This window comes from Pygoscelis adeliae, unplaced genomic scaffold, assembly GCF_000699105.1.
Source record: "Pygoscelis adeliae isolate BGI_AS28 unplaced genomic scaffold, ASM69910v1 Scaffold284, whole genome shotgun sequence".
Classification (NCBI taxonomy): domain Eukaryota; kingdom Metazoa; phylum Chordata; class Aves; order Sphenisciformes; family Spheniscidae; genus Pygoscelis; species Pygoscelis adeliae.
In genome coordinates, this window is record NW_008824671.1 from 243,717 (window position 1) to 256,204 (window position 12,488).

The 12,488-nt window shown below is 40.9% G+C and overlaps 1 protein-coding gene across 1 annotated transcript in view; it reads left to right on the forward strand.

The window, feature by feature from the left end:
* ELAVL1 (ELAV like RNA binding protein 1) overlaps positions 1-12,071 on the forward strand; it is a 43,644-nt gene extending 31,573 nt beyond the window's left edge. Inside the window, exon 6 of the mRNA XM_009322987.1 lies at positions 7,096-12,071. Coding sequence (XP_009321262.1) covers positions 7,096-7,420 — 325 coding nt within the window. The 3' untranslated portion in view covers positions 7,421-12,071. The remainder of the gene's footprint in view (positions 1-7,095) is intronic.
* The last annotated feature ends 417 nt before the right edge of the window (positions 12,072-12,488 follow it).

Below are 12,488 nucleotides of genomic sequence, written 5' to 3' on the forward strand. Positions count from 1 at the left end.
ACCTTCCCTAGTTGGCTCCCTCACCAGCTGTGTCAGGAAGTTGTCTTCCACACACTCCAGGAACCTCCTAGACTCTTTCCTCTCCGCTGTATTGTATTTCCAGCAGATATCTGGTAAGTTGAAGTCCCCCACGAGAACAAGGGCTAGTGATTGTGAGACTTCTCCCAGCTGCTTATAGAATATTTCATCTGTCTCTTCATCCTGGTTGAGTGGTCTATAACACAGACTCCGACCATGATATCTGCCTTGCTGGCCTTCCCCCCGATTCTTAGCCATAAACACTCAACCCTATCGTTGCCATCATCAAGCTCTAGGTAGTCAAAACACTCCCTAATATACAGGGCTACCCCACAGCCTCTCCTTCCTTGTGTATCCCTTCTGAAGAGTTTATAGCCATCCCTTGCAGCACTCCAGATGTGCGAGTCATCCCACCATGTTTCTGTGATGACAACTGTATCATAGTTTTCCTGCTGCCCAATGGCTTCCAGCTCCTCCTGTTTGTGCCCATACTGTGTGCATTGGTGTAGATGCCCTTCAGTTGGGCTATTGATCCTGCCACCTTTTTCAGGGGAGAAGCCCCAATTCCTACATGACTGTTCTCAGGTGTTTCCATAGTTTATAACACATCAATAACCCTTGCATCTTTGTTGCCGCATGGATGTCCATCCCCTACCTCCGCCGAGGTGGCAGACAGAAGGACCTCGCTAGCACATAGTCCCTCAAACACTGGTGTGCTGCCCCCAGGCTTATCTCTAGTGAGCCTGGTTTTATTCCTTTCCCCCTTCAAATCTAGTTTAAAGTTCTTTAAATGAGCCCTGCTAACTCCTGTGCAACTTCCATTTTCCCCTTTGAGACAGGCGTACCCCGTCTGTCGCCAGCAGGCCTGGTATTGTGTAGATCGACCCATGATCAAAACCCCCCAAATTCTGATGGTGACACCAGGCTTGGAGCCAGGTGTTGATCTGCTAGTTCTTCCTGTTTCTCCCTCATCATTCCCTGCAACTGGAAGGATAGAGGAGAGCACTACTTACTGTCCTCCTTACTGTTCAGTTCCACTTGCAGAGCCTCACACCTATTATGCAGGGGTACCTGGGAAGGTGGCGTAGTCACAGAGGAGATGTGCCTGATGCACTGGGCAGGAACTTGCCGCCATTGCCCCTTATCCCCTAAGTCACTGTGTTCAGCCAGGCGGAGAGACGGTAGGGAATCCTTCATATCATGCGTCGTGTTTGGTGGGTCTGGTCTGCATATTGGGCCTTCTGTTCCCTTCAGGAGCGAGTCTCGTATGACAGTGACCCGTCTTTTTTTCGTTACGGAAGCAGTTTTGATGCAGGGTGTAGGCTGACTTAATTTTGGTGACACTTCCAAGCTAGACAAATCATCATCCTCATTATTGTTCGGTTCCATTTCGGTTCGTTCATTGTTCTTTTATTGTATCATTAAGAGCAGTGTTCATGTTATTTGCATGCATATCCTATGTTTCTACAGGCATGAGTTTTCACAAGTGGGGATAAGATAAAAGAAAATGTTTTGTCTCTTTGATCCATTCCTGCTTCTATGGTGACTATGTCCACTCAAGTTGTCTGTTCCCAGTGCTCATTTGTCAACACTTTTTGGCCAACTTCTGCTCCTAGTTATAGGCTTGTTGATGGAGAAAGAGTTGAAGATTTTTAGGTACTACAGATTGGCAGAAGTAGTAATAGAGCAATTCTGTTATGAATACCCTGTGGAGACCAGATTCATCAGTTGACTTGAAGACAAGAACTGTCCATCTCTCCGTGTCTTGTCACAGACTTGCAAGAACTTTAACACTTATTTTAAAACTTCCTTCCCTCGATCGCATGTGCATGCATGCACATGTGTACACGTATGCACAACACATGCACCATTCCCCAGCCCTTCTTATTTTTCTTCCCACTTTTGGTGTTAACTGCAAGTTTTTCTAGTGAGTCTTCCTTAAAGGATGCTGAGCTTAATGAGCTATAATTATTCATACTGTGATAAAGCTTAGGAACCTTAGCATGGACTGAGTCTTGTTTGTTTTGTGTAGTGAACGAAACATGATGAAAGAATAAGCTGCTTCCAAAGAGCTCACAGTCTGTATAAATTACAGTGTTGTCTCTGCTACGTAGAGGTTGAATACTTAAACTGACATTTTGATTACACTTCATCTCATTCCATCATATCCCTGTAAATCCAGGATTAAGCCTGTAGTATCTCTAATTTGTAATTATTAATTTCCTACAGATACCGCTCAGACCCTTTGTTCTGTTAATCCTTTGTAGTTCCTGTGGTATTTGTGGCTGACATCAGGAACTGGTCTTAGTGCCTTGTCCCACTGGAGTGCTGGGTTGGCCTGCTAATTCCGAGACATGGTCCAAAGCGCGCTCTGTTGAATCCAGAAGGAATGACCCTGCAGCATGGGATTGTGTTTGGAGGATAGGTAAAACATCGGGAGCAAGGGTTTCTTCTGAGTATAAGATTTGTTTACTTAAACAGAATAGCAGATCTTTCGGGGTTGAACTCTGATGAAATTAAGGAGTTTAGCTCCTGAAGCTTGAGAAGGCTGGCCAAAGTCCCTAGAAGTCCTATGCTTTTACAGTTCACCAGAGCTTTATACTAGAAGAATGTTTTTTTCAAATCTCAAAAACATTCCCAGTTCAGCTGGTTTTGCTTTCAGACTTGTTCAGGGTTGGAGCTAGTTCCCACTTATTTTAATGGGCATACTTCTATTGAAATCAGAGTCCATGAGTTAGGTCCAAAATGCCTGAAGGGGAATTGTTATTTCTTGATAATTCTTTGATCAAGTGGAAATGCGAGAAGACTCTAGAGTGTTTAACCCTGTCACTGACATTATTGCTTGGACAGCTCCCACGCATCTGTTTTGTTTCACTCCAGTGAAATTGTTTAAATTTTCAACTTTTAAGCCAATTTGTAATTTGGATGCAAGTTCTCTGTGTTGAGAATGCCACAGAAGAAAACATTTCATCCAGAGTAGTATTTAATCAAAGTTCTAGAAGAATGTGGTACTGAAACCCCTTATTTCAATTGCTGCTGCTCTCTGATATGTGGCTATTTGATTTAATACCCTGTTATTTCAGGCTTAAAGCTTGTAGCACTGAATACTCAACAGGACTTGTTTTGTACACAGTAGATCGTTCCTATCCGTATCAGGGTATAGGAGAAAAAGTTGCTTGTGGGGAAAACAGTGGACATGACAAGTATCCAGTGTAGTTGAACTCCTGCTCTTTGTGGAACTATTCAAAAATAAAAAGATGCCAAGCTCATGTGCGAAGGCAACATGGGCTAATATTAAAAATAATACTACTCCTTATTAGCATTATGTAAGCTGTGGGATTGCTCCCACCTGTGCTGTATATAGCTGTTCTCAGATTGCAGTGAAAAGAATTCAGCAAAAAGAATTTATAGGACTTTCATAGAACTAAAAATAAATTGTTTTTGTTTAGGAGTGTCACTTCTGAGATTGTGTCCTCGAGTGTGTTAAAATAATCCCAGAATCTATTAAATGAAGCAGTCTCTTATAACAGTAGAGCAAAAGGTCATTCATATAAATGAGAAGCTTATAAAGTGAAAAAGATTAAAATTAAAAAAATACTTAGTGTGTTGATACTTAATGTCACAAGATGTTGGAGTTTTGTGGTTAACATAACTTAAAAGAACCATCCATAGACAACATCATCTACAGATGCTTAGGGACGATTGAAAAAGCAATGTGGAAGAGACAGTATAATATAAATATATAATTATAAAATATATATATAAAATAAATGCAACAAAAATGAGGGCACCAGCAGTAAGTCTGGTAAGACTGAGATCGTTCAAATTACAGTATTAATGGAATTTAAAAAAAATTTTCTCTGAAACATCTTGGATCTCTCTGGACTTTAGTGGTGTTTGCCCAAATCAGATGGTCTTTTAAACATCCTTAATAAGTGTAACTTTTTAAGAGTCATCTTAAATTTGTGTGGTCAAAAAAAGTCTTTTCCTGTAGGACAAAGAGGTACTATGTGTCAGCTGCTCTGTGCCTGGCTACATACAGGCTGTTATCCCAACAGCCAACCAAGAGGTCTTGTGTCCCTCTTGTGCACGCCTTCAGTCCAGGATAAGCCTAGAGATTTATCAGGTCAGCTGAATTGCAGTAGGAGCCCGCTCCGCTCATCGTGTGAGTGCTCTCACTCATGCCAGACGTCCCATGTGATGCTTCCAGGTGGATGCAAGTCTAAATGTAAACTTAGCCTTCCACATAGGTCTAATCCTATACCACATTTACTGTCACTTTTGCAAATTTCTTTTTTGATGGTTGCTTTTTAACCAGCCAGAAACTTTTGCGAAAGGTTTCTTTTTCATGTGAACTTGCAAAGTATAACTTCACTTTAGAATCATGTTAGGTCCGGGTAAGAGGAATATTATGTGTGAAGTGATATTTCCTATGGTTGTTTTTTGAAATGACTTTTCAAGTCTTTTAGGGGTGTTTTTACCCTGTTGTTTTTGTTGTTTGGTTTTTTTATAAGCCTGTAACATTTTTGTGAGTCAAAGCAGGAAGAGAGGAGAATCTGTTTGAAAATTAGTGTATACAAAGAACAGAGGTACTTGCTATTTTAAATTATTTTGCCTGTAATATGCATTTAGATTTGCTGTCTTCCTGCGTTCAACCCCCAGCTGCTCTTCTACAAGTGCTTCCAATCCTTCATGTACTGTTGATCTGGGCTTGTAGGCAGAGCCTGAGGCTTTATAGCAAGCAGGTTCAGAGCTACACTGACTGCTGGAACCAACATCATGCAATTCTGAGCTTAGTGATTTTCTGCTCCCCGTACATGTGAGCAGGAACCCAAGACTGGTGATCTGTTCAGATGAAAACTTTCCAGATATTAAGGTAAATACATCCTACCAGATCATTACTCAAATGGAAAGAAGCTACACAGCTGAAGGTGTCTGTCAGAAAAAGTAAGAGTATAAAGCATGCAAACACAGGAACGTTTTTATATAAAAGCAAAATAAATAGTAGATATGTCACATAATCATCAGATCACATGGATTAGTGCATCTCATTCACATTCTGATACTCTTAACTGCTTTTTCAGTTTTACTATAGTACAAGGATTCCCAAACTTGGATTTGCTTGGGGCTGGCCAACAGTGGCAGCGGCAGTGAGTATGTGCAGCATGAGCTCAGGTGTGTCCGCACTGTGCTCTAGAAACACCAGTGTCAGGTAGCCAGCTGGGCTGCAGCCTGGCTGAGCCAGATCAGCTCTGGCTGACTCCAGGCAGTCAGCAACAGCTAGGGTGTGATGGAGGGGAAGGGGTCTGTACCACCGAGACTCCCCCTGCTCTGGGTACAAGAGGGTCTAATAGCTCAGGTGTCCAAAGAAATGAGCTCTGAGCACTGGAGAGCCGGGGGTGGGGGAGATGGTGACTGAGTGGTTCTCTCGTATGAGTGCATCAACCAAAGCACCACACCGAACATGAGCTGACTTCGCTGTGTGTATGTGTGTGCAGCTCTGATCCCCTTCCTTCTGATACATGTTGCCTTGAGCCCTCCCTTCTATATAAAGACAGCAGCAGCTCCTATCTTTACGCAGGGCAAGAAAAAGTCAGTGGGGAAGTGTTTGGCACTTAATGCAGTGTTCACTGCCCAGACATCCATTCCCTGTTTTCTCCAGGTCAGCAGAGAATCAGGAACTGCCACCGCCATGTTCTTGGCAGAGAGCAGCACGTGTACCGCTTTTAAGTGGTTTGCATATCACCAGTGGTACACCACAGTTTGGGAACCCCTGGTATAGTATAATTATATTTCTACAATCACGTGACCTCACATTTTTAAATAATACATAAGCACAAGGGATCAAATTGAGTTTTTTACCTTAACTTTCACATTTCCTGATCTTTGAGTGCTTAGCTGTGCAACCGTAATATTGCGTTAAAATATTCTGAAGCTTTGAACTTCTAGGATGGAGACCAGAAATAGAATAAAGGGGAATTAGAGATGTGGGTTATAGGAGAAAAGAAAATAATACAAAGCAAGACATAAAAAGGAGAGGGTTTTTTGTGTTTTGTTAGCATAAATACTGCTGGGGTACTATGCAGAAGGCAGGGTTTAGGAAGAGTGGGTAGGTGATTTAAAAAGTACAGTTCGGTAAAGTCAGATAAGTTTTCCTAGTATGAAGTTGGTGTAAAATTAATGAGAATAAAAACATACACGCATACTGAAATTGTAAAACTGTGTGCTTAAATGTGGTTTGCTATTTTGATATTTGAAAGCTACCGCAGCTAGAATATCTGCATAACTAGTATTAAGGAAAAAAACCCTACGATTTAAATTCTGCAGCTAGAAACATGGGGCATCCCAGCTACTGAGAATTGACTGAGGAAGTCAGTCATGCGAGTATGCATGACTTATTTAGCAGCCTGTTGGTATTGGGAGTGTTTGCCTGCACCTGTTGCCTTACGGTGGAAAAGGGAGTAGGTTTTGTGCTGTTCCACAAAAAAAAGAAATTCAAATTAATACACACAATCTCCACTCCTAAATATGAAACATCCCCTCCCTCCCTCCCTCCCCCCCAGCAAAACCCAAAGAAACCCTTTGACTTAAGAGTTCCCAACATGCTATTTTAGAGGCAAGAAAAGGAGGATATAGGATGCAAACTCCTTGAGCAAAATAAGTGGGAGATGCCTGAGGGTGGCTTGAAGCAAGCTGGGGCCTCTGGGGAGGTGTTGCCTGTTGTCTGCACTGGAGCAATTCTGCACTGATGCCACGGAGCACTCTTAACAGCCTAGCTGAGTTTCAGAGTTCGATCCAGGTCCCCTCTGAAGGTGATCACGTAATCTTGCCTTGCAGCTGTTCTGTTGCCTTCCTATTTCTAAGGATAGTTCCCTATTGATAAAGTAGTTGGAATACTTAACTTTTTTTTCTCCTGGTAGCTGTCAATTTGATTGTCAATTTGAATGGGGAAACATTTCTTTCTGGCGGTTTTGATGTCCATGTAGAAAATATTCATTCTCAGTTGCTTCCCATTCAAGTTAACTTGCTTAATTGAATTGAACTTTTACATGAAATATTGTGCTTTTTATTTGCTAGGTTCTCTCCTATGGGTGTAGATCACATGAGTGGGCTTTCTGGTGTAAATGTTCCAGGAAACGCATCTTCTGGCTGGTGTATCTTCATCTACAACCTTGGTCAAGATGCTGATGAGGGAATCCTCTGGCAGATGTTTGGCCCCTTTGGTGCGGTTACCAATGTGAAAGTTATTCGAGATTTCAACACCAACAAGTGCAAAGGTTTTGGTTTTGTGACCATGACAAACTATGAAGAAGCTGCAATGGCCATAGCAAGTCTTAATGGCTACCGCCTGGGGGACAAAATCTTACAGGTTTCCTTCAAAACCAACAAGTCCCACAAATAACTTGCTCGTGCGTTTTGTATGGAATAGATAATTGAGTGACAGAAGTTGAAACATTTTTGTTAGTGTAAAATTCATTTTGCGCCAATTTTCACAAGTGTTTGTCTTAGTCTAAATGAGAAGTGAAAAAGGTTTTATATTCTGGGATGCAACTGACATGTTCAAATGTTTGAAATCCCACAATGTTAGACCAATTTTAAGTTCCTTTAAGTTATTCATTTCAAACATGTTAAAAATCCCCTGAAATCTTAACTAGATTGCATTAACTAGACCCTCTGGATGGTGGTAAAATTGAAGCATGCTTTCACTTATGAGACTAACATTTGTTCCATTGAATGTTGTCTGCAAAAACTGGAATTTTCTGAAAAATATCAGGCTGAATTCATTAATTTTCTTGTTTTTTATGTTGTTGTTTTTCCTACCCATTCCCCTGACCTTCTCTACCCCAGACTCGGTAGTATGGAAGAAAAGTTGAGAAATACTAATGTTTTAGTTGACAGTAAATTGTTTGATCAATTAATATTCATTACTACATATATAGTTGAGGATTAGGCTTTTTAAAGTCAAGGTCTTGTAAGTAGTAGCATGCCAGCATAACTTTTAACACCATTGATGAGGTAAGTTGCACACTGAGCAGTGGCCAAGCTGTCAAATTCAAAGGTTTTAGAAACATTACTTTTAAAGCCCACTTTCTAATAGGAATGGACCAAAGAGTTTCAAAGAAACTCCGGGAAGATTTCAGAGTCAAAATGAAACTCCAGAAAGAGAGTGTGAATATATGTTGCTACTTTATCAAACTGAATCTCTTCTGTCCAAATATTTAATGCATGGTGCACTACTTACTGGTACATTATAATGCAGCAAGATACTTACTCATTTTCAAAGATCATTATAGTTTGAATTCCTTTGGTAGTTCTGTTTTGTAAAGAAAAAAGTTATAAACATTTGAGCATTGTATTTCTCGCATCCCTTCTAATGAGTGCTAGATTTTTCTATTTTAATAGGATTTTGTTTTGACAACTAGCTTTACTTATTGAACACTCAGCAGAAAAGTACTTACTACTTGCAAGTTAGATATTAACAAAAAACCCTTTGATTTGTAGATTTAAAGATTAATCCCCCAAGTCTTCTGCAGACTGCCTTGAAACTTTGAGTTGTTCTGTTTCTGTTAATTTTCTTTTGCTTTTTTGTGTTTTTTGTTTGTTTTTACTTTTGCATTTAAGAACATTAAATTTGATTTTGTTTTGCTCAAATTTTGTTTTGTTTTTTATTTTCTGTTATTTTTTTGCTAAGTATTGCACAAAGTGTCCAGCTTTCAAAGAGTGTTGTTTTAAAGAACTATAGTTCCTCTTTAAGAGTTTTAAGTTACTCCTTTGACAGATGAGTAGAAGAAAAAGGGTTGTGAAACAAGAGCACTACAATAAATCTGTCGCATAGAAACTGTGTGCCACAGACTGATGTAACCCTGCAGGTGTTCTTTGGTAGGAAACCTGAAAAGGATTACTCTATCAGGTAAAGGCTGTGAAAGGATACTGTGCACGACTAGAGACTTGGCCTGGGCGACTTTCGGGTCTAGTGTTCATGTTCAGTTGCCAGAAGGTAGAGCAAACGCGAAAATGGGGAGAGTGGCAGTTTTATTGCAGTGTCTCCTTTTTTTTGCGTGAACCTCTACCAGTCCCAAAGTTTATTTTCAAATTCCAGAGGCCATTCCATGCCGCCTGCTCGTATCGCTCCATCCCTAGCTGATCTTGCCTTCTGTTTGCAATTATTTCTCCTCTTCCTGTAATAGGATCTGCAGTCTTGCACAGCCTGAAGAAGTCTGCATCAGCATCTCTGCACGCCGCTGCTGAAAGGTGGCTGAACTAGCTGCCCATCTCCATTAATTACCTTCAGCACTGTCTAGGAAATGCTGTTGCTGATATTTCTGGAACTGCCATGGCATAATTAAAGCCGTACAGATAGGCCTTGGCGGAGTGAGCAGCCTCCCATTGTTTTTGAGCTTGTGTGCAGTGAATATAAGTGGGATTTCTGCTATTAATACATTCAGCCTTGCCTTTCATGCCAGTCCGGTTCACTCTACCATCTTCTGAGAAGCACGGTGGTCTGTAAAACGGTGGCTGTGGCAAAGCAACCAACCAACTCCAACCCTGCAAAGAGTGCTTTCCAGCTGTCTATTCCAGTGTCTATTCCAGATGTTTCCACCAATTTATCATCACTCCTTTATCGCTTCAACAAATACTACTTTTCTGTGTACAAGGAGAGATTCAGAAGCATTCGGGGGATTTCTCCCAAGTTAAAACTGCATAGTATAGAGAAGTCCTCGTACTGTGTCCCATCACCTCTTAACCTCACACTATGCTGTTCCACAGGAGTGGGTCTGCAGTCGTTTCCAATTTCCTGTCATTTTCTCTTGCCTTATTTCATATAAGATTAATTTCCAAACTAATTGGGAGTTGCTGTTTTATCACAGCACTTAGATGGGCGTTCAGACTTCCAACGAATGACACCCTAAATATGACTTTGCATCAGTAATCATTACAAGCATGCTGACCATTGCAACCATATCAGCAGCACACTGCTGTGAGTTCACTAGCTGTCACATTTTTAAAAAACTTTCCTTGGAGGCTTTTTGGCATCACTGTCATCTGACTGCTTCCCTATTTTTCCATCTCTTGTTCTTTGCTAAATAAGAAGGAATATCCTGCGTGGATACTGTTTCAGTAGTGGTATGAAACCATCTCTTTTAGGAAACATCTGATCCCAGCTTCCTTTGATTAGTTGCTCTGAAAATAGTTACCAGGCAATTTACATGAGCAAAGCACTGCTGCTTGAGTCAGGAAAAGAGGGGGAAAAAAAATCCTGCTAAAATATCAAGAGCTGATACGAGAAGTGGTGTATGGTCTGCACCATTCTAACAGTCAATAAATACTTGGCATAAATAGCTGAAGTCAAGAAAAAATTGTCTATGTATTCTTGATGCTTTTGGTCCTAAACAATAGTCCATGCATCCTACTAGTAAATACAGAAAGGAAACTTATGGAAGTGGAAACTAAATTCTAACAACAAGTAATCTCCCAGCAGTTTTTCTACGCAAAAGGTATGAGCAACTGGTTTCCTTATGTCACCCAGCATACCCTCCTCTGAAGCTCTCCCTTGAACATACCTGTTTCAGGAGAGGTTTTGGCCTCTTAATCCTCAGGGAGTTTAGAAAAACTGCGGATGCGTTCTGCTTTTTCATCCTTTAATTTGATGAAATATAGACGTTTGTTTCAGGTGACCCTTCTGTCTCAGTCAGTGCTTACAAGATCTTTGTAAAACCAAAGGCCTGTCTCAATCCAGAGGTCCTGTACATTTCCCATGAGATGCAGTAGGCTCAATAAGGTAGAGAATACTAGAAAGTCTTGGTTGCTGGATTAGGACGTGATGATCAGATTTTAAAGACCTGGATTTGATGGTCCATACTGGAGATGTGCTACAGGGAACAGCTGCGATGGTGAATGTTTTGGGGTCCTTCAGAATAGGTGAGAAGCCTTGCAGGACACCCCCAGGTACCTGCTTCTGAAGGATCAGGTATAATTCCTGATGAAAACACATAGTTATGGCCATGTTGCTATTGCAGGGTCCCGTGTGTAGATGTTGAAGAGAATTATGATGTCTCAGGGGATGGGGCATGGTTTTTTGTGCCAGCATTTCTGAAGGGATCGATCCGGCTTTCATGAACCTGCAATTTGGGCAACACCATTTTCTTTTTACACTTATTTGATCACACAAATATGGTGACAAAATGAGAAGTTTATCTGCCTGTGTTTAAAAAGAAAAGGATAGAGGAGGCTTTTTCATCGATCTCCTTATGGTCAGGGTAGCTAGCCTTAGAGCTGAAGATCTGCCAATTGGGAGTACAAACAGGAAGACCAGTGATACTGTTGTCAGGCTTCAGCTGGGGTCTATTTTTGAATGGACCTGTCTGCTTTGTGTCCAAAACTCACTTGCTTTCACAAAGAGAGAACTTGTTTGCATGTGAATGCACTTCAGCAGAAACTGGCCTTTGCTTCTGTAGCTTTTTCCGGCGGTGAGTCACCCTGGGTTTTCACTTCGCTGGCTGTAGGCCATCTCGTTTGGAAGGCAGTCTGCAAATCGGTCACCTTTGAGCCTTGGCTTCTGTGGCTTACTATGCAAAGGCAGGATCATACAGCCGGGACTTGATTAGCCTTCAGGACTTCGAATGTTAAGCCAATTATCTTTTTCAGGAAATTTTACCAGCTGTTGAATGTCTGGTGTTACTTTAATTATTGCTTTGTCACTTTTAGCTTTAGAATCACTTTGTTTTATCTTGGTATTTCTTTTGAAAGGGAACCTCTGCTGCCCTTACTTGGTACCTATCCTCTTCTCCACTTTTTTCAAATACTTGTTTTATCTGGCACTCCAGGAAGGCTCTTACCAGGCCAAGGCATGGCTGTTGAACACGCTTGTTGTGGGGCTGCTTCCAAAATTGCATATGAGCAGTCTTCATTCTTTGCAAGACTGTGGAGTTTCACTCTAAAATGAGACAATGCCTAGTTAAGAGCAAAACTGTCCTGATTGTGGTTGAAGACCACCTCTAAACTTCTCTGAAGATGTTCTGGGCTTTAGTTGTGTTGTACAGAATAAAAAATAATTAAAAAAAAAAAAAAATCAGGTTTTCTTACTACGTAAAAACTTTGAGTTTTGTCAAAATTAAAATTCCTTGAAGGCTTTATTCAGACTTGTTTTTTTCCAGTCTGTTGATTTATTAGTAAGTTTTTATTCCTGCTCAGTAAGTTACGTTTGCTTCCCAGATTTCTACTATGAATGGAATTCACTCCTGTGCAGAAAGCTAGCCACAAACCTAATCACAGTTTAAACCTTTGGTTACCCATTTGCAGATAGGGAAATTTCACAGTGAATACAGAAAAGAAAATTCTAATGTTGCTGTGTGCTTTGTATAAGCTGGCAGAGGCAAGTACAGTTCCTTGAGATGAGGAGATGGCAACATCAGAAAAGCTATGAACATGAGCAGAATCAACGCAGCTTAGTGTGTTTAGTTCTTTTGTGA